Genomic DNA, 21469 nt, shown 5'->3' with positions numbered 1-21469 from the left:
CCCCATCTTCTAAACAGCAATGAAGAGCAAGCACTTTTTCTTCTAATTTGTCATTTATCCTCTTTCTGAAATTCAGCTTACCCTGCAAGTAGTGCCAGCAATGGCTGTATTGTGACCCAATCTGAGTAGCTGGACAGGAGGATGATCTACTGCTAGGACACATGAGATTTGGGTTCCTTGGCCCCAGGCTGCTTTTAACTTGGTAGATGTGATTGCCCGCTCCTCAAGTGCAACACCCATCCCAAGGAGTACTTTGGGGATGATAACCTCACCAGGCAGGAGGAATCTGGGAGGAATTTCAGCTCTTCAAAAGGCTTTTCTGCTGCATCAATTCCTTCTGCTGCTTCTCTTATTTACTTGGATGCTACAACACCTCTGGTCTCTCTACCCTGGTCTTTGTTATCTAGATGATCAAACCTTCAGGATAAAGACTTCCACTTGCTATCTGCACAATGGCTAGCAGGTTTGCAATCTCATTTCAGCCTCCAAAAATTATTCAAGCTATTAGTAATAATGCTTTACAGTATGTTGGTTTATGCAGCGGGACAGCAGAACTTCTCTTGGCAAAAGCCATAGAGGGAACCTGCCAGATGCTGAGCTGTAGGCTCTTTCCAAAAACACATGATCTCTAAAGACTCAGGAGAATGGATTCCCATGGAATCCCATGGATTCTGCCTTTAATTTATAAACCCAGATTTCCTTCTTGCCAAGGAGGAGGGAAAAAAAAGAGGACTTTTAAGGGGCTTTGAGCTAAACTCTTCTTTCCCTCTCACCCCAGTGGCAAGAAGAGTAATACTGCTCTATGCTGGAGAAGAAATCAGCTCGAGAGCCCTGCATATGCATAGAGAGAGCAAACGTCTGTTCAGTGTAAGATAGTCACATTATGCAGCACATGCTGTTCTTTCCAAGGCAACTGAAGTCAATGGGAATCTTTGCAATCAGGCTTCCCATTAACAGTTATTGGAATGAGCTCGTCTAGTCTCCAATTTAGCTCTAAGGATGTCTTGCTGAGGGTTCTCACATTGGCTGTTCCCCTACAGCCTTCCATATTTGTTAATCCAAGCGGTGCAAATGCGAATGGGATTTTGCATGGCATCTGTCCACATGCTATAAAAGCCGAGCAAGAATGCCCGCATCCCTGACACCATAAGACCCAACCCTGAGGGGGGTTCTGGGCCCTGGATAAAATGAATTAATAACAAGTGCATTGGCAGACCCTGTGCAGAGATGAGCCAGATGCAGAAGCCCCACAGGCTAGGGCAAGGGGGACAAAAAATCCAGTGGGAGGTGCAGATTTCAGCCTTGCAAGGGCCAGATGTTCCGCCAAGTTTGATCGCTTTGTTGGGAGCAGCAGGCATTTAAGGCTGTAGCTGACTGCCACTGCCCTGGCTGGAAAGCCAAAAAGGTCTCACCTCAAGAAGAACAAGGTGTCTGTCAACTTCATGGCATTCAAAAGCTATCTGATCCCTCAAAACCAGGGGCAAAATGCAGACCATCATAGCAACAGCCACCCAAGACAAGAAAGGCTCTTTGCTGCCCAGCACTATCCACGTAGCTAACGCTGTCATCAAAGCAGTCAGCAAAACCAAACCATATTTACAACCAAAAGGCAATAAAGAAAGCAATCCACTAAGAAAGAGCAGTATTTTTTTCCATTAGGCTTAAGTTCACTGAAGGCAATGGAAAGTCTCCAGCTGGCTCGGGATTACCCTTCAGTGGAAATCACTTTATACACAGCAACTGCAGGCGAAGATTAAGGCTGTTAGCACCTTAAGGCAATAACTGCATTTTGTTTGTACAGTGGCAGAAAAATGGGGTCTGGTCTTGACTGAGGTTTAAGGATGTAATAAAATCAATTAGTTAATACTGCCCACATTTGGAAGGAAATCAAAACACATGGGAAAGTTTCACCAGACCAAAAACTTCCTTCCTGTTTCCACCCCTTGAAGGTGAAAGCAAAGGTTATTTTCTGCATTTTGTTCAAGCTAAGCGGGTCATGGTTGGAAGGACAAATACCCTGATCTTCATCAGCCCCAGGTGGGCAGGAACATCACGTCCCTTTTGGCCCCAAATGCTCCTGCCCTTGGCTGAAAGAGCAGAGCCAGCACATCCCAAGAAGCCTCTTAGCAGCTGAGAATGTACCCGGGAGGGGGAATGGGCTGCCTTGCACCTCCAGGCCATCCCTGGAAATAACCCACCCGTCAATCACACCCTCCCAAGTCAGGCCATACAAGGGAGGCAAGGTAGCAAGCACCATATAGAAAGAGGGGAAGACAAAGTGGCCATGCACAGGCCATGGGACCTGGCAGGGACAGCTATCAGGCAAGGACTAGGGGTACGGTCCACCAAGCACCACATGGCCATGCTTTCCTAGCAGGAGCCACTGCAAACCCGCTGCATCTACTTTTTTATATACATACATATATGTATTAAAAATATATGTATTATATACAATATACCTATTAAAGATATAAATATACTTTTCTATATAAAAAGTGTATACATCCACTTCTTTTAATATCTATTTCTTTTGTCCCTCTGCCTCCTCCCTTTGTTTCCAAACTGCTCAGTAGTTTCCAGCAGAAAGTGTTTCTCTCCCCGGGGGCTGGAGAACAAAGTGCCCACCGCAGCATTGCGGCTGAAACAGGGTAGCAGGACCCAAGCACTGCTGCAGGCTCCACTGACACAAAGCAAAACCCCAATTCCCTGTCCTGAAATATGCCCTTTATCGTTGTCTTCAGGGTGATATGATCTGTCAGATCCCTGCATGGGGTTTGCTAGGAACTACAGGGCTGAGATAGAGGACTAAAAGGCATTAACCATGTTTAGCTTATAGCCCCTGCCTTTCCCCAGTCTTGCACCCATGAAGGATATCTGCCTGCCCCAGCAATCACCTATGGCCTTGATGGAACTCCCCCATGGCCAGCAGCACAACTCCCACCCAAATTGCTGGCATCAAAGCCACCTGTGCTAGTGACCTTCCTGCCTTTGTAAGATACCCCCCCACCCTGACAGCAAGCTCTGCCCCACAAGGCAGCTGCAGACTAGTCAGGGATATGCCCCCCACATGGGGGGGATTTGCCCACACTAGGTGGTCAGGCCAGCAAAGTACAGGAGTTTGTGCATACAGGGAGCATCCCATCACTACTCCTCATGCCCCTCCATGTGCATAGGGGGATTCTCTCCCAATTTTCTTCTTTCCTGTAAGAGGGGACAACTTTCCATGACCACACTTACATTTCTCAGGTGTCCCTCTAGTCTCACACCCTGCAGCCCTCCTCACCTGCTGGCAGCTCCCTGATGGTCCTGCCCTTCATCCCTCCCACCTTGGCCATCCTTTTCTCCGAGTGACAGGGTAAGAAAGGTCAGCACTTCCCTCCTGCTGCCAGATCGACTTTTCCCAAATGCCCCAAGAAATGCCATTTCATTCCCAGTCCCAGGTGTTGGTTTTGGAAGGGACTTCTCCCATCACTGATCCTCAAGAGTTCAGAGCACCCAAATATCTGTGAGTGACATGAGCCTCATGCAATGCCCAACAAAATCCAGGAAGGAAAAGTGCCTTTTCCTTAGGATCCTGGATCCTGTGGACCCCAACGCTCCCATGACGCTTCTTCATTCAAATCAAGACTAAGCCCCTCTGCAGTTTTCCTCCCAGCAGCATCCCATGCCAGGTCTCCCACTTACCTGGGAGGAGTCAAGAGAAGTGCTGAGCTCCCTGCTGAAGGGGATCGGCAGGCTAGGATCTGCGAGCGTCCCAAGGTGATGCAGCTCTCAATTATAGTGACATTTGATCGTCTGGAGGAGCCGATTGGCCCCAGACCCCCTGCGCTGGGCATGGAAGGGAAGGGAGTAGGGATGGGCGGGGGGAGGGGAGCAAGGGAAGGGGGAAAAAAAAGTGTCATACCATGTATAGGAGCAGCTGGAGGAATTGCACAGATGATGCTAAGATGGGAGGGACATGTTTGGAGAAAAAAAAAAAACAAACCTCCAGGGCTTATGTTTCTATATTTACTACTCCACCAGGCAGGCAGAGCTTAAAAAGGGGTATCTGAGGCAAAGGCACCTCGGAAATAAACTGCAAGGCCCTCGTAGCTCTGTGATGCACAATCACTGCTTGAAACCTGGTTATGGCGCCCCGGCTCTTGCAGTCCCAACACACAGCAGCAGCCTCTGCTCTCCTGGCTGGGCAGGAGCTCTTCCCTGCTGCCCCTCTACCTGGAAATGGGTCCAGTTGTGCTGCAGTGTTAGAGCCTGGAGAGGGCTTGGGGACCTTCTGCCATCCAATGCTCTTTGAAGTGAGTGGTCACAGGGGATGTGAGAAGTCAGAAGCACGTAGCACACATGTTGCATGTGTGTTTGCGCGTGGCTGATGTGTGGCATGCACCCACCTCTTGCTGAGACTACCAGCGCCCTGCCATGCATCAGAGCTTGAGCAAAAGAGCCACACTCAGAGCCCTTCTTAGCAGGATACAAAAGAATTCTTTAAATAAGAACTTCTTGGAGATGGATGACAAACCCCAGACAGCTAGACCCCATTTAGGATCCTCTAGGTGCCCAGAGGGCTTTTGCTGCCCAAGCACTCTCCGCAGTTACACGGCTATGCCGACAGAGGATTGCAGTGCCTTGGACAACCCTCTGGCTCATGGTTTCCATTTCACTAAAGCTCGCAGGCTTCAGCTCCCCATCCCCTCCCTCCTACCCCTCTCCCCTTGGCAGGGCTCCCTGGCAGTGCAGAGCATGGCCTCCAGAATGCCTGGCAGCTCCAGCACCCCCCTTCTCCCAGCCTGTAAGAGCAGAGAAGACCTTTAGGAGCTGCAGGGCAGGCGATATTTTTGGCCCGGGTCACAGATCGATTCCTGCCCACTCTTTCCCTGCCACTTGCAAGAAAGGGTCCCCAACCAAGGATGTAGAGACAAGCTTTTAAAGCCGTGGAGCAGGAGCACAGCGCTGCAGCCTCCCATTCACCAGGTAACATGCGCGAGTCAAAACCCCCTCTCCAGTTTGTATTCTCCAGCTGTCCAGCAGCTTATTCCCTTGCCTCCCTCCCGCAACCGACATCACGCCAATGCTTTTGTAACTCACGGGTGGGAGGGTGACAGTGCATCCATCCTCAGCACCCTACCTGCAGCCGAGAGGAATTTGACAGGTGGGGGAGCCAGGGTGGGCACCCTGTGCTGCTGAGGTGAGTGGCACCTGCATGGGGACATGCGGCCAGAGCAGGTATCATGGCCTCCACTCCTCCACTTCCCCACCCCAGCTCCGCTGAAGCTGCTAACACAGCAAAACAGCCTTCACGCTGAATTTTCGGCACCATCAAGCATTTTTGCCATCTTCCACTGGCTCATTTTCCTCAGGCAATGCACCAGCTGGGCACGTCTCCAAGAAATACTGTATTTGCCCAAACTGGCAGCAGAGCAGGGATGTGTGGGAGGGGAGTCCCCCAGCTGTTTCTCCTTTTATGTATGCTATGGACCCACTTCAGCAATGGTATTCACGAGCCTCCTTTGCCTGCCTGCCAGTTACAGACTGTCCCTGCTGCTGATGGGTCATCACAACTCAGGTCTCCCACACCGAGGACTGGATCAAGGAAACGTATGTGCAAGTGCGTGTGAAGCCTGGGCTTACACCAGGGCAGTTCTCAGCAGATGCCAGGGTGAACGCTCCCATGGTCCCATCTGGCCCGTTTGCTGCCAGTTGGTTGGCAGGAGCAGCATGAGCATCTTGTGGGGTTGCATAGCCTCTGCCAGAGTAGTGTTGCTTGTACACCAGTGGCAGGAAAGTGTTCCACATGACTCAAATTCCCTCTAAGCATCTTGACAAACGTGATGTTGATGCAGGCCATGGGAGGGACAGATAACCAGACGTTTCTACCTGCTGCAGCTCTATTTTCAAATCGATGAGATGCAAAAGTTGCTTCTTGCAGCATCTCCTTAGTTCCTGTACACAAACATCTGCGCTCAGCTCAGTTCCTGATCTGGACATGTTGGGCAACTGCTCCAGACAACATCCGTCTTTACATTATGCATCATGTCCATGCTCCATCTTCCCCATTACCACCCCCTGCAAGCATGGCTCTTCTGCTTAGCACTGTCCCAAAGGATGTCTGTGCATCCTACGGTCTGTCTCTATCGGAGTCCTTGTGTCCATGATGTGCACCTTGTCTCCGGTTCCAGAATGATCCAGTTCCCTCTTCCCACAGGAGCAAGGGGATCCGCTTCATCCTCTGGAAGACAGGTTATCTGATACACACATTTTCCATTTGCTCTGCTATCATCTGGTTCAGAACCAAGGCTCATTCCCCACAGCCCATTTTATGTTTGCCCTTTCTTCCCTTTGTGGATCTCTCTGTCCACTTCAGCATGTAACTGTAATCCTCTCAAATATCTGTTTCATGCCCTAGCCACATACCCTGTGCTTTTCATATGTACCCTACATCTAATCCTTATTTCACCTCTTGATGCCATTGCACACCAGTTTTATTCACAGCCTGTGACATTTTCATCATTAGCAGTGCCTCTCTTTCCTGTAGATCTTCCTGCTCTAGGATATGTATTTTGTGCTGTCCTGACATCATCTCTTCTCCCGTTATCAGCAGCAAGGTGTACTTGGACCTGCCTTTGAGCTGCTGCAGCACAGCCATGCCAGCCTAGACAGCAAGCAAACCACCACCAACTACTTCATGCTGTCTACTGATCACATGGAGAGATGATCCTGGTTGTGGCTGTGGTCACACTTCTTACAAAAGCTATCAGATTTTGTTAGGTGAAGGTGCGGTGAGCACCTGTCTTTCGGGAAGCCCCTCTCACCAGCTGCCAGGTTAGAAGACGGCACCAAGGCCAAAGAGAGCATACATGCAGGTCACAGACATGAACCAGGGTCTCAAACTACATAAAGTCCCTCTGCCTGATGACCTCAAGCCAGAGCCTGGCATGCTTTTACAGTGACAGAACCTCCACCTGGGAGAAGATGCAGCAAACCAGCATTCCTCCTTGAATAGGAACTAGAGGCTGGGGCAGAGATCTAGGAGTTTCCACTAGGTAACCTAGCCCAATATCACATTTCTTTTTGGTAAGTAGGAGCACCCAGACTGGTTATTTGAGATGGGCCACAGGAATATATGCCATAGCAGGGCCACTTGCCAGGGGCCTGTAATCATCCCTTCTCATCTTTTCTGGCTGTTGGCTGACCTATTGCAGCAGCCAGTGCACTTGGCAGGAGATGCCTTTAAATACAGTGTTCACACATTAGCCCCAAAAATTTTACAAATTGCATAAAGATGGGCACTTTGGCCAAATACTTGTCTTTTTTTTTTTTTTTTTTTTGTACCCTTCCCCTCCGTGCTCATGCACACCAGTCGGTGGGCAGCATTTCCATGGATCACTGCCTCCTACAGCTGGATGGCTCCCAGCCAGCTAGCTGAAAAAGCACTGTAGAAGTGCATCTAAAAACTTCTACAGCCCTGGAAGTCTGAAATCATACCTGCGGCTTCACATTCATTATAGACTACAGAGTTTGTAAATAAAATCAGCTACATCCTTCCCATAAAACAGGTGCTTTTTCACAACCCAAGAGAGATTAATTCCTGAAAAGAAACAATACCTACCCCTTATTCACCAACCATTGACCAACACAGAGAAAACTGATCTAATATCAGAGCGGATCCTGCTTTGGCACGCAAGTTGGGCCAGAGGACCTCCTGAGGTCCTTCCTCACCCAAACTTGCCCATGACTCTGCACTTACACCTTCATGCTAGAGCTACAGAGGAACTTCCACTGACATCTTTTTTTATCTGAAAATGGTTAAATTATCCAAAGTGAAATTGTTTGCCAGGAAAATGTGTTTTACTTGAGTTGTTCCATCACTCACCTTCTGAATTTTTCTTCTTTCTCCCCCTCCCCCCTCTCTGAAGTCATATTTGAATGCTTTCAAAACAACATCTTTTGATTTTCTTGCATGATACAGCTATTCTGGTTGCTCTGTGTTTGTCCACTTATACAGACATCAACACTGAAATGCATGCAGTTATCCATGAAAATGTGTTGATTAAGCTCACTGGGGAAGGGTGGGCATGTGTTTTTCTGTTTTGTGACACGTTCAGTTATAAACCTTTTAGCATGATTTTTGGGGCAGACAGGAAATGGGAATCACAAAAGCCAGTGGGAAAGGAAAACTGAATTCTTATCCAGTTTCCCCCCACTTTTTTCTCTTTATCCCACTCCAGAGAAAGGGTTTCTGCAGTGGGGTTTAATCAGCAGTTCATGGTTAGAGTAGATGTCTTATGTTCACCAAAACACTCTTTCCAATTTAACTGAAGCAGCTGATCAGATAGTGACTAAGTACACTCAGAGAAAGGACAGAATATATATATAATTATTTTCTGTTCCTGCGTAAAATCCAATGACCTGTTTCATGCAGCCGGTCAAGCAGAGATCAGAATAGCTTTAAACTTTAAAATCATCTCCTCTATTTGAGTATCAGCAGACTGCTACCATTTTACTGGCGATGACAGGATCCTGAGGAATCTGAAACACAACTCAAATGGACTAAGCAAAGACCATGCTTCCTCCCTGGCTCCTTGAATACCCCTGCTTGGCATTAGGGCTCAGGAACTCAGTCCCCAGCTTGCCTCTCCCTCCCCCAGCTAGAAGAGACCTGGTGCAGTGCTTACCATGCACCTCTTGCAGCAGCCGCTCAGATATCCGGGAGAGCAAGTAATCACCAGGTTGTGGCTTCACACACCTGAATCCTGGAGGGTGGCTGGGGAATGTCAGGGTGCCAATACCTTCTCCTGATGGGGCTCCATGACATCTCAGAGGCTCAGGGGCATAAAAAAGAGAATAAAGGGCAACAAACAAGCTTTCTCTTATTACCTAATTACCAAAATACCTATGTATGCCTCCATCTGCCTTTGTAAGACTGCTGTTCTCCTTGCATCTGGAGGGATGGAGTCATTCAACAACTCCATGGAGAAATGTGTCATCCCTTCTGTGAAATTTGGTCAGCAGGAGAATCTGCCACTCTCTTATCCCCCCTTAGCCTGTAAGAACAGAAACTCTACATGTTTGCATAAAAAATAGGGAGGGATCTGAGCACATCCTACTTCAGCATCAGATCCAAACATAAGCGAGCCTTGTGCATAGTTCATACAGTGCATGCTGCAAATACATTCATTAGGCTGGTGTGGTTTCAGTGGTGACAGTGGCAGAACAGGGTACAATGTGTCCTTGGGCGTTTTTAAATTCTGTTGAAGTTTTCTTATTCATAATGGCCTTTTTTTCTAAGTTTCCGGTTGGGTTGGCTCTGGTTGTTACTGTCTGGTTTTCTTCCCAGCAACATTTTTCAATGTTAGAGACAAAGTCACTAGTGCTCCTAAAAAACAATGGAAGTTTTGAGTTGTTAAAGCCAACAGTCAAAGAGGAATTAATTGTATTAGGTTATCTGCATGAAGGATTGAGCACCTACCCCCCAATCCTTCCACAGGTCAGTGCTGCTCTAAGGAGCAGCATGTCCTGCAGAGCCAAGTATAATCTCATCAGTCATGAGGGAGACAGGGAGAAAGCAAATGGAGAGCTAGCCTCCAATACCAACCTAAAGATGTGTCTGCATCGCTTCCATGACAACTGCTCTCATCAGATGGGCCACAACCCTGATGGACGCAGGAAATGCTTTGCTATCTTCATCCATGACAGAGTGACTCAAAGTCAGGTTAGAGATACATTACTGCACAGGGTCAATGAGCAACAAGGCTTAGCAGGGTGACACTGGAGAAGAAGCAAGAATTTGCCTTCAGAGTTGGCTTTCTGGTGTAGCTCACAAGCATTCCAAAAGCCAGAAGGAACAAACCAAGCTTAACCCAGGTGTAAAGCTGCTTTGGAGATCTCCAGAGAAACTGCTCTTACATACTCTCATCTCCTTGTGAGCACATTTAACCTACCAGCTGCCTTGGATTCCACACTAAAAGGCTCCTGAAAGGCTGTGAAAAACAAAGCCCAAACTGGGATGACAGCTGTAAAAGGGGACGAAACACCTGGGGCCAAGGGACAGTAAATAACTGCAGCTCACATGTTCGGCCAGGTCAAAGGTGGGTATTGGTGCCATCCTTAGCAGCTTACTTCAGCAGTCTCAGCCCCAATCTTCGAGTCAAACTTCATGCAAACCCCCAACCAAAATTCACAAAACCAATCAACTCCAAACCCTCTCTGCTCCCAGTGCAGCATTTTCCACGCTTGCATGCTCCATGTACAGCACCTCCCTTGCCAGAAACAAGCAGAGACTGTGCCTGAATTTGCACTCTTCCTCTCTGGGGATGGTAACAATCAAAGCACAACTCCAAATTTGCATTTTGCAATCCTAACTTTTGAAAAACATTAAATCTGACTGGCAAACTTGAAAAGCCTCCAACTGGTTTAATTGCCTGGAGCTACTCTGCTAGAGTATCTGTCCTGGCAACATCACCATCATCTGCCCTTCACCTCTCCACTACTTTAGATGCCGAACTTTACAGCTGGGAGCATGCAGTGGTGTTACTTGATAGCCCTTCTTCATGCTAATTTTGGTTGATGGAACTTTTCATACTTTCAAAAAGGTGTCACTTTATTTTTGAGAAACCTCTTGTATTATTGGCTACTGTAAATACTCTTTTCCATCTGATGTTTTGAACTTAACCTACAGGGCTCTAAAAAATCACAAGAAAACAGCACGCAAAATGATCTCAAGGGAATGATGACCTGTTAATTTTGTAAACCAAACCAAGTAACACGATGCACCCAACATGCAAGTGACTGCAGATGGAAACAAATTACACACCAGTAAGTACTGAATTTCATCTTTCTTCAGTTATATTGATTCCTGATTTTTGCGGTAGACTGTTGCTCCATCACTGAGCTGTTTGCTTTGGGAGATGTGCTTGCTCCATCTGCTTTAGATATCTAAGACACAGTCCCTATTGGGTTTGGGACGTCCTCCTTGGACACCGTAGATCTAGGCTAGATGTCTTCCTGAAGATAAGGGATCAGGCTAGACAACTCAAGACATAGCCAGGGGCTCATCCTCAGGCTATTTACACCTAAATGGACAAGGCAGACAGTGAGGATGAAGCCTGAGTAGCAGGATAGGAACCAGGACCAGTGCCTGGAGCAGCTATTTTAGGCTGTCCCCAGAGGAGGTGAACAAGGCAGATCAACCAAGTTGCTCACAGGAGCCATGCACAGCCTCTCTGCAGCCTTGTGGTCTGTCCCATTATCAGGATCCTTGTAACACCTCCCTCATTTCCAAAGCAAATACTAGCTCCAATTGCACTTCTTGTCACTGTCAGATCCATTCTTTACCTGCTTTAAAGATAGAGATATATATATATCACACTGCATTAGTGAAAGTGTGTTGAGCTGGCAAGAGTTACCAATAGACTAAACTCAGAGCCTTTTTCAGTAGCATATCAGCTGCCACCTCATTATTTATAGCTACCCTGCTCTTTGAGCTTGTTTATTTTCCTTCTTCCCAAAGGTGGTGGTGGCAGGAGGGGAAGCTCTGATATTCAGGCCCAGGTGTCTCTGAGCCTGACCTTTCCTTCAAAGAGCAGAAACTGGAGACACATTTCAAGGAAGAAAGTAGTTTGAAAATTTAGCCCCTTGTGTCCACCAGCTCACTGGAGGCCCAGTGCTGAGCTGCAAGCAAGGGTTGAGCAGATCTGTTAATTAGCCAGTTCACATACATAAGGATGGTCATAAAAATGAGCCTCTAATTATTTTATACCTAGAAAGAGAACCAGATGAAGCCTAGCCCCCAGTCTCGAGGCAGAACAAGTGCTATATATAAACACAACATTCAAAACAGACTTGAGTTTTCCATCAATTAAGTTTCCCCAAGTTTAAATAATGCTGGTTTATGGCCTGCAGGAAAGAGGCATTGCAATGATCTTGGACCATGTTTTTCAATCCCGTCTCACATACTCACATAGAATAATCTGTTAAAGCTTGTTAAAAAAAAAGGCAGCCCTGAAGCCTGCTACAGAAAGACAAGCAGCCTGTTTCAGTATTACTATAGCCCATCAAAGATTCATTTAAGAGTGGGTGCTGTACAAAATGGCATTCCCCTTCTGCATAATCTAAACATACAGCATACAGCACAGGGGAAGAAGAAATTTGAGAGAAGCAACACCTCGAGGTATGCCTCAAAGTCAGAGCACTGAGAGCCCACATGGCATGAACTTCAAGCCCCAATCTTCGGGCACCATTGACCTGCCGAGGGGATGGTAATTTGGGCTAGCATGGCAACACAAGCAGCCAATAGAGACAGGGAAGAGGAAAGCATTGCTTTTCTCCACCAGTCCTGAAGCAAGACACTCTCCATGCCTCAGTTTGTCCTTGTTACAGTTAAATTGCAACAGTCCCAGGAGAAGATAAAGCTAAGGTCTGACAATGAATCTCAGGTATGCCAATGCTGAGAGGGGAAAAAAAAAAAGTTTGAGCTTGTGAAAAAATGAATGCAAGAAAGGGAGCAGTCAGCTACTGAATAAGACCAGACCAGTAACTGCTACAGAGAAGCACAGCCTACTCTCCTTTACTCAGAGTCCCCAGAAACACTCTTCACATCCCTAGGAGAGTGGAGTTCCCAGTGACATGCAGAGATGCACAGGAGAGCTGGAAGCAGGCTGGCTTTGCAAAGGTTGCAGAACTTCACCACCATGCACAGAGGTTACTCCACAGCAGATTTCCCTGCAGAAGCTTTTTATTTTAGCAAAAAAATGAGCAGAAGCACTTCACAGATGCCACATTTTCTGAAGTGAGCAATGAAACCAGCCACAATGCCCTGTTCTTGCTGCTGAGGGGAGAAATGAGCCTTCGTTCCTCTTGGCATTGCCCAAGATACACACCCAGAACACATGGGCTACAGCACCCCTTTTTGGGGGGTGGGGAGGTGGGGTATCTTTCACCATTCTGGTAACCCCACTGTCACTCCCCACCACCACATTGGCACCATGTTACTTTAGGAGGAGAAAGAGCAGATTGTAAAGTTAATTTAATTGTGGAAGAATTTCCCCAGCAGATATAGGTACCTCATGAAGAGCTACACACATCTGGTCCATGCCAGGTCTTTCCCTAGTTCCTCACCACCACTAGAGTACTCTGGTCTCCCTAGAGGTTTTCCATGTAACATGGTCACTTCTATGCTGCAATGAGAACCTGAAGTATGGCAGTTGTTTCTGTTGAAGCCACAGGTAGGTCCACATTGGCTTTAAGTGGGGAAAATATGCCCTGCTTAATAACCCTCCTTAGAGAAGGAATCTCACGCAAGCAGCCTTTGAAGCCTTTTCTGCACTTTCCAAGATGGCAGGGAACAGGAATAGTAACAGGAGAAATTTCTGGCCATCCTTTCCACCAGCCAACTGCAGAACAGAGTTGAAACAAATTGGTGCAGCCAGTTTGCCTGCATGCAAGGGCACAGTAGCACGACTTTTGCCTCACACCAGGACATCTCTATACATCCCATTGCTACCGCTCTGGTCTCGCTTGAAAATCCAAGCATGGCAGAGGAAGGGCTGAAGGCAGGAAGATGGTCCAAATAGTGTCCTTGCTTCTCAGTGCTCTCTGAGGAAGAGAGACTCCTTGAACTCCTGCTTCTAGGAGGAGCTGAAGCAGAGGTTAGAGAGGACAAGGGTACCAATGAGCAAAAAGACATCAGCAAGAAGTGATATCTGAAAATTTTTGTGTTCCTAACACTTTAGGAAAGCATAGCTAAGGACAGCAGAAACTATTTGCTGTCTCTATACCATAGAAATGTTATTACTTGGAAGATCACCTCCATAAAAAGGTTTTTCATTAGATGGTTCCAGATAGGGTAGTCAGCTCATTATGGTGCTGCGTTCCTGTAGAGACAGCTATCCTGACCTCATCGCAGCTCTATAAGTGGCCGATACAGGATTATTTTTTATAGCTGACATTGCCAGTGATTTTGGTTGAAGCCTGTGATGCTGCTTAGGTCTGTTAATTGTGGAGCTAAGCTCTCTGCTTCTCCTAGCTGATCACTCCCTAGGAAGTCTTCTGCATGCTGCTCCATTTTTCACCCAAACACCACTCATTCCCATTTTTGCAATTACCCACAGTTACCCCCAATAACAATAAAGGATCTCCTTTAAATGGGGCGAGCACACAGAAAGCCCCTTTTCTGCATACATCGAGCTCCTTTTCTTGTCACTCAGCCTGATGTTTCTCCTCCACTTTCTGCTGAAGCAGAGAGCTGCAAGGTCTTGGAGAACTGCTTTGCTGCAGGAACTCCTACATCAACAAAATCCTCGGTTGCCATTGTTACAACATCTTCCTCAAATTTTATTAAATGCTTACAAAAAAAAAAATCCAGGACACGGTAAATTTAAGCAGAAAGCAAATTGATGCAGGAAGAGAGAAAAGCCACCCTCACTCAAGGAGAGCAGAAACAAGTTGCAAAATTATTTCTGTATGAAAAGAGGGCAGGAATAAGACTTTAAAGAAGGGGTGGGGAACATGCTAACACCATGAAGTATGAAGATGTGGGAGAGCTCAGAAACAGCCCTGAGAAGTGATTTATAGATCTCAGGTCCAAGACCAGATTGCCACTCTTTAGGGGCTCAATTTCCCCATGTTCACAGCAAGCCTTGACCTCCCCAAACAACTCATTATGATGCCTTTTCACTAAGGCAGCTTCCAACATAAGAGAAGCAGCCATTTCCCAGATATTATGCCTACCTCCAGGAGCACAGCAGGCAGGTTATCAATGTACCCAACACCTGTGACATTCAGAACAAGTGTTTCAGTTGCTGGCATTGGAGCCCACAGGTTAGAGAACAAGCAAATCCCTTTCCCAAAGAAGGGAGATAATGCCAGTGATCAGCACTCCTTACCTGGGAAAGGAGATCTCCAACCCATGCTAGACAGGGAGAGGAAGGCAGCAGCTATTTGAAACAAAGCTGCTATTGCCACTGTCAAGACAGAAAAGTGGCAAGAACATTTGGCATGGGTACGTAACTATGATTAAAGGATGATCTGGGAACTAAAGAAATAAACAGGACTAAGTTGAATGTGATTTGATGTACACAGAGTAGATGGAAGTCCCTCAAAGCAGATGTAGAGGGACAGAGGCTGTGTTGTAAACAGGGGAGGACTTTACCCATAGGTGGCACCAACAGGGTGACAAGTGGTCCTTGCAGTCTCCTCATGCTCAGGATCTGCCTATTGCCCTCCTACCAAACACTGATTCTTTTACCAGGTTTCTGTTGAGCTCCCTCTCTCCCACCACCCAGCCACCAAGAGCCATAAAAGTAGAAATTCTTCATCATGTAGCAAAAGCCCTGCCAGTTCGGCAGGGCAGCAGATCCCTCTCTTCCAACACTTGAGAAAGGAGAGGCAGAGAGGGAGCAGAGCCACAGCTTCCCACCTCCATAGCAGAGCCAGATAACAAAAAAAGAAACCATGAAGTCACATAGAAGTTTAAAACAGGGATGGGATTTGCCAGCTGATGTAGCTTCTTTCATCCAACTGGAGGCAGCATGGGGTATTGCTCACACCCCAAGAGGAGTCAGGCTGTACCGAAGCAGACTGACGTCATGCAGGAGGAGAAGAAAAATATCCTTCAATTATCTTCTGTGGAACAGAGGAAATAGTGGCATTGAGAGTTGCATCGAGCCAGGACCAAGCTCAGCTGCAAGACAAGAAAACAACAAGTTTATTCATACTATTTGGCCTGCCATGAGCGATACCCTGGACTGTACAGGGGCAGCATCTTGTCTAGCAATTACAGGTGGTTCTCTCCCACTCATTTCCACAAAGCCCTGTGAATTAGCCCATAAAGGTTCAGCACTCCAGGACAGCCAAGTGTGCTACATGCCCATGGCAGATAGAGGGCTGCATGCCCAGCAGAGCTCACAACTGCCCAGGCAGAGGAAAGGACATGCTCCTGCCCAGCCATTTCCTCCCAGGGAGATTAAGAGGTTTCCTTCAAGTGCAAGAAAACCAGTAAAGCAGAGAGTGTGTTCCTACAGCCCCCAGCATCTGCAGCTCTCTGCTTGGGACCATCTGCAGTGGTATCGGGTTCCTGCAGCTCTCAATCTGCTCCACGTACAACAGCTGGTACAGCCAAGGGACTCCAGCATGCAAATGGTTTTTCCATTGCATGATAAATGACTCCTCCATGCTGACACTCTCCACACCATTCCCAGTTTGGGGTTGACTGCAGTTGTAGCAGAGTCCAGGAGAACAGTTGGGGTCCAAGAGTGGGTGTCCACCCTCCACCCACAGGCACTCAACCAGCAGCAGGGAAGCCTAACCCTTAGAAATCCTCTTGGCTCAGATTCTAGCTCAATTTCCTTCCAGCTTATCACAAACCCACCCAAGTTTCTCAAATAGTATTTTCCCTATTGTCCCTGGGTTTTCAGCTCTGGCCTTTCTGCTGGCAATAAAACAAGTCCGTCTGTCCCTTCGCTTTTGCTTCATTATGCGGCAAGGGGGAACATGCTTACAAATCTTGCTTGTTGCAGAATTTCTCCTGAGCACACAAAGCTCTGAAGGAGACTCAAACATAGCCAAGCATGACAGGGAAGGCAAATAAATTAAGAGCTGATTTCCTTTTGCTGTGTGTGTCTTAGCATTTCTCTGCCTCACTAGTCAAACACACATACAGACTCTGGCACAGTCATATGCCATGGAAGTTACCGCCCACAAGGTCTCCAAGACCCAGAGCAGAGCAGGCTTCAAATCAGCTGGGATGCTGAGATAGTAGCAAGAGTGATTTTAAGAGCATGGACTATTTTAAGAGACCCCAAATTTTGAGGTTATAGGGCACAAAGCCCTCTAACTTTGGGAAGAGAGAGAAAGTTTTCCTAGTGCATGCAGATTATATCTAAACTTTCCACTCCAAGAACCCCCATGCCCTCCTCAGTAGCATCTGGCAGTTTGCAGCAAATCCCAGGCAAGATTCTGTTCTGATTTGTGTAGGAAGCTGCATTTTTCTGGGGTGCAGGAGTGCATAGGACAAGGAAAACACTCAAAAAGATGATCAGTAGTTGGAAAGTTCATTGCCCTGCCTCTTCGATATTCCCAACACAAGAAACCTGAAGCAGGTCAACCTTATAGTTCTGGCTTACCAGTGCTACTAGACCACGACTCATCTTGTCCATGGGACCACATTAGACAGGAACAGATTAAATCATTCCACAATCAATCCTAACATGAGATGCACATACTAGCTCACCTTGCAGCAGATAAAAATCACCCAAGCAATTACCAATTGGTATACAAACAGAACCAGTGTTGTACAAGAGCAAGCATGCACCTCTCCAACTGAGGCATTTTGGCTTTCTGACCCAGAATAATCTAGACTAACCACAGGGCTGGGGAAGAGAGCAGGTATATGATGAAGGAATGGGCTCTCAGCCTTTTTTTGGGCTGGTGCAGACTTGTTTCTAAGAGTAGCTCTTGGAATAGGGCAAGTCTTAATCCCAGCCTTGTGCCTAAGGCATGAAGCTGATAAGCCACTGGGAATGCTCAACAGTTGTCACTCCCAGCTGGCACAAATCCCCTCTGAGCCCCTCACCAAAACAGTGGGAGGTTTCTCATGCCTGCAGCCGAAATAAATGCATGAGTTGGTAGCAGCATAGCACTTGCTAGACACTGCCCAGCCCCTGCCCAACGCAGCCTCTGCTCTGGAGGACAGCTCATCCACTATGGTGAGGGCTGGACCTTGAAGGACCTTGAAGGCTTTGTGCCCCACATGCCACCTCTTCAGTGTTTTCATTTGCTGCCTCTATTTTTTTGGGGGGGGGGGGGGGGGGATGCACACGTGTGTGTATCAGATAGATACACTGCCTGCTTGCTCAGTACAGATCAGCTTCCCAGCCCAGTGCTGACAGCAGCAGGCACTCAAGCGCAAATAGCTGGTATGTGCTTTTGAGAGTTTTATTCAGGATAACTTACCCACACAGTAGGTATCACACTACACACCCACACTAAGCAGAGTGGGTTGGGAGCCACCAGGAACCAAGCAGAGTACATGCAGTAACTCCTCAGGGCAACCCTGAACATCACTCCACCTCCTCCTCTTCATTTCAGGATGCTCAGTTGCATCCAGCACTGCTGATTGAGGGGCTCATTTCATAGCAAAACTCAGCAGCTCTGTGCTGAGCAACAGCCAGGACAGAGTCAGATTTCCTTTTGGGGCTGACAGAGTCATGACAGGTTAGAGGCTGCATGCTTGATGTTCCCCAGCCTTGCTCAGGAAAAGAACTAAGACTAGTTTTGTCTTTCTATCCCCAACACAGTCCCATAGCTTGACTGCAGGAAATCTGACTGGTGCTCACCAGAAAAAAAGAGGAGATGATGGTGAGTTAGCTCACCAGCTAGACCCAACTCAGACCACAGCCCGTTTCTGTTTCACTGAAGGATGGGTGATACAGGGAGGACAGTGGCAATGCTCCCCAAGGGAAAGAGAAAACCAGGTTTTATCCTAAACTGAGTATGGAAAGAGAAAGTTGTCACTGTGCTTGATGCGGCAAAGAAACACCAGTTAGTGTTATGACAAAGCACTTTCTCATCAGATAAATGCAGCTTTTAAGTCCTGCATTTCACAGGGGTGTCTTTCTGCCAGCTGAAGTCAATCAAGGCCAGTGTTGACTTGACTCAAATGACATGTAGTTTATAGCTGTTCTGTTGTATATAACATTGTATCAGGGTATTAATAACTGGAATTTGGAAAGCCATGAAACATTCCTGCTTTGTGCCTCTGGAGAATGTTTCAAAGCTTCAAAATTTCAGACCTGCTCTGTTTCTCTTGACAATTCCTTCCAAATCCTGTTAGGACTCGCCAAGACACAAACATCTGGGGTCCCAAGGAGCTTTCGCTGGATTCTGTGCTAACACCAGGAGCGGGAGGGCTCCAGGTTTGGCAATACAGCTTCCCCCCCAGTACATCTCTTGCCCTGCCACAACACTCTCAACACCTGCTGAGGCTACCTTGTGAGACTAAGGAAACCAAGACTGATGCTCTTCTCCCACAATACTGACTCCATACACACAGCTTTTGGAGAGAGGAAGAGGAGGCCTTATATATGAATACTTCAGAGTCTAGCCCAGGACTAAGCCCACACTAACTAAGCTTTGTGTTTTCTTCCAGGAGATGACAATGCTGATAACAGTATCATCCTCCATCCAGCCTGCTCCCATCCACCACCACCTTTCTCCCCCTCCTACCCTACCAAAGCCTGGGAAGGACAACCTGCGGCTCCAGCGGCTGCTGAAGAAGGCAGCCAAGAAAAACGCTGTCCTAGCTTCGGAGCAAGCCAGGTCCTTTCGGTCCAGCCTCTCACCCGTGAACGAAGCCAGCCCTGACCTAGAGCACAATGAAAATGCTCCCCCAGTCACCTCCGAAACCGCAGCACCCCCCTCCACCAGCCTCCCAACCCGACTTTCCGTCAAGCCCATTACCTGCCGTGTCCCTTCCCCTTTCCGAAAGAGCAAGCCTTTCACGCTGAAGGTCACCGAGCAGAGGCGCATTGCTGAACACCTCAGGCTCACAACCTCCCCAGCCATTCCCATGATACACAAGCCAGGTGCTCCTGAGACTCCAGAGCAGCCTGAAGGCATGGACACCCACCTTCCTTCTCCAGGCAACACTTCCATATTTGCTTTCTCCCAGCCTCCTCCTTCTAGTATGCCCAGTAAAGAAAGGGCACCAGAGCTTGCATATGTCACCAAGGCACACACTTATTTCCACAGTGTCAAGCCACCCAGGGCTAAGATGCCCATGTCAAATCAGACCCAAGCAACCATCAGCCATGAAGACAAAAGGATGCCTTCTCCACCTGCTGAAACAAGCTGCTCTGAACCATCTCCAGGGCAGATACCCACCCCACTCAATGACAGCAAGGCCAAGGCCATGCTGGAGCCTCCCCTCCTTTCTGCTGCAGAGGCAGAGCCTCCTAAGGACCCCAAGCCTGCTCCTACTGAAGAGTCCATCAAGGCCTCTCCACCCAAGCCCAGCACCTCCAATGCCTACACCAATAAGCCCACGACCCATGAAAGTGATCCAGAAACATCTGGATCAGAGAGAGCTCCTGAATTACCCAAGCAAGATGGTGACATCCTAAAACCATCAACACCCAGCAGTCCTTGGAGGCAAGCACACCCAGAGACAGCAACCCCAGCACAAGCTGACAGTACAGGGGCCACATCCACAGACACCAGAGCAGAACACTTCATTCAATCTCATTTGACCCCCAGCTTACCAAACACCAGCCCTCCCCTCAAAGCTGAGCCAGCACTACCATCAGTAGAAGCAGCAAGACCTCCTAGAGCCAATGTTGGTGGCTGGCATCGCCTCAGGAAGCACTTGATTGTGCAGCCAGAAGCACCCAACTTCCCAGAGCCTGAGCCAGACAAGCTGGGACAGGAGGAAGGGAGCAAGGAGAAGGACAGCTCTCAAGCAATCACCAGTCAAGACTGCAGGCCATTTAAATCAAGGGCCACAAGAATGTGGGATGCTATTTTATACCAGATGGCAGTCAAAGAGAGGAAGCAGCAAGCAGAAGAGAAGAAGCTGCGGAAGGAAGAAAGCTTCTTTTTTCCCCGCCGCTTACCCATGCTTCTACATAAGCCACGCTTTGATGCCCGGAAACTGAAGGAGTTGGCTGCCAAACCCATGACAAAGCTCACCACCGTATTCGAGGTGGGCCAGTTTAGACCCAAAGTGGCTGAGGAGCACACCAAGAGCTTTAACAGAATGGCATCAGGATGGTCAGTCAACTGAAGCAAGGCTGCTCCACCAGGCCCACATCTCTGAAGGTTTCTACAGGGCACCAAGCAAGAAAGCACATATGTCTAGGTTTACTGCCCAACAGAGCCAAGTGTAAGGAAAAAAATAAAATGAAATAAAACCCCTCCAAGCCAGCAGCCTCATGCTGTGGGTTTAAGGATTACTTTCCATATGTATATAAGCTTAAATGCATAACATACCACATCCACAGGTCATGGGCCAGGAAAACAAACATGCGCTCATTTTAGAAAGAGTCAACGAAAAGTCCTGTATGCAGTAATACAGGGAAGCAAGCAGAGGCACACAGTGAAGAGGACAAATTGCCTGTAGAAAAAGCCCAATTCAGAGGATGGTGGAATCTGATTTATTTTATTGTGTTTATTTAAGATTAAGAGAAATTCTAGAAATAAAAGCAGTCGTAGATGAGACAATGTGAAAGTATCTGGGTTGCTCCACACCTCCTCTAGGGATACTTAGAAACTTAACTCAAAGAGGGTACACATCATCTCTTCAGCTTCTCCACTGAAAGTGCTGTGGAGGGCATCTCACACCCACTCACTGAGAGCAAGTTGGGAACTCATGCTTTCATCCAAGGCATAGCACAAGATATCCATCCTGCTTTCATGTAGCAGTTCCCCTGCCTAAAACACTGGACATCATCATTTGATCTCCTCCTAGGTCAGTCTCCTAAAT

The 21469-nt window shown here is 47.7% G+C and overlaps 3 protein-coding genes across 7 annotated transcripts in view; 1 reads left to right on the top strand and 2 right to left on the bottom strand.

The window, feature by feature from the left end:
- TNNT3 (troponin T3, fast skeletal type) overlaps window positions 1-3815 on the bottom strand; it is a 31604-nt gene extending 27789 nt beyond the window's left edge. For 2 of the 4 annotated variants that reach the window (XM_064452513.1, XM_064452514.1), the window contains exon 1: window positions 3685-3807. The gene's annotated coding sequence lies outside the window, so the exon portion shown is untranslated. Of the gene's footprint in view, window positions 1-3684 lie in introns of all 4 variants that reach the window. The other 2 variants (XM_064452512.1, XM_064452515.1) reach the window with 2 other exon arrangements.
- Window positions 3816-4826: 1011 nt separating this feature from the next.
- On the top strand, window positions 4827-20933 carry PRR33 (proline rich 33). Its single transcript, XM_064452509.1, has 3 exons — window positions 4827-4968; window positions 10673-10809; window positions 19139-20933. The coding sequence occupies exons 2-3, from the start codon at window positions 10789-10791 to the stop codon at window positions 20768-20770; spliced, it is 1653 nt and encodes a 550-aa protein (XP_064308579.1). The 5' UTR covers window positions 4827-4968; window positions 10673-10788; the 3' UTR covers window positions 20771-20933.
- The window catches only part of LSP1 (lymphocyte specific protein 1), a 50984-nt gene continuing 43814 nt past the window's right edge, over window positions 14300-21469 (bottom strand). For both annotated transcript variants that reach the window (XM_064452510.1, XM_064452511.1), the window contains exon 11: window positions 14300-15673. The gene's annotated coding sequence lies outside the window, so the exon portion shown is untranslated. The remainder of the gene's footprint in view (window positions 15674-21469) is intronic.

The sequence above is a fragment of the Phalacrocorax carbo genome, chromosome 5, assembly GCF_963921805.1.
Source record: "Phalacrocorax carbo chromosome 5, bPhaCar2.1, whole genome shotgun sequence".
Taxonomy (NCBI): Eukaryota; Metazoa; Chordata; class Aves; order Suliformes; family Phalacrocoracidae; genus Phalacrocorax; species Phalacrocorax carbo.
This window is presented reverse-complemented; position numbering and strand designations above follow the sequence as displayed.

Coding starts and splice junctions, on each gene's coding strand:
- PRR33 (XM_064452509.1), top strand. CDS start 10,789: ATGGAAACAAATTACACACCA. Junction 10,810..19,138: donor TGGAAACAAATTACACACCA/GTAAGTACTGAA, acceptor GTTTTCTTCCAG/GAGATGACAATGCTGATAAC.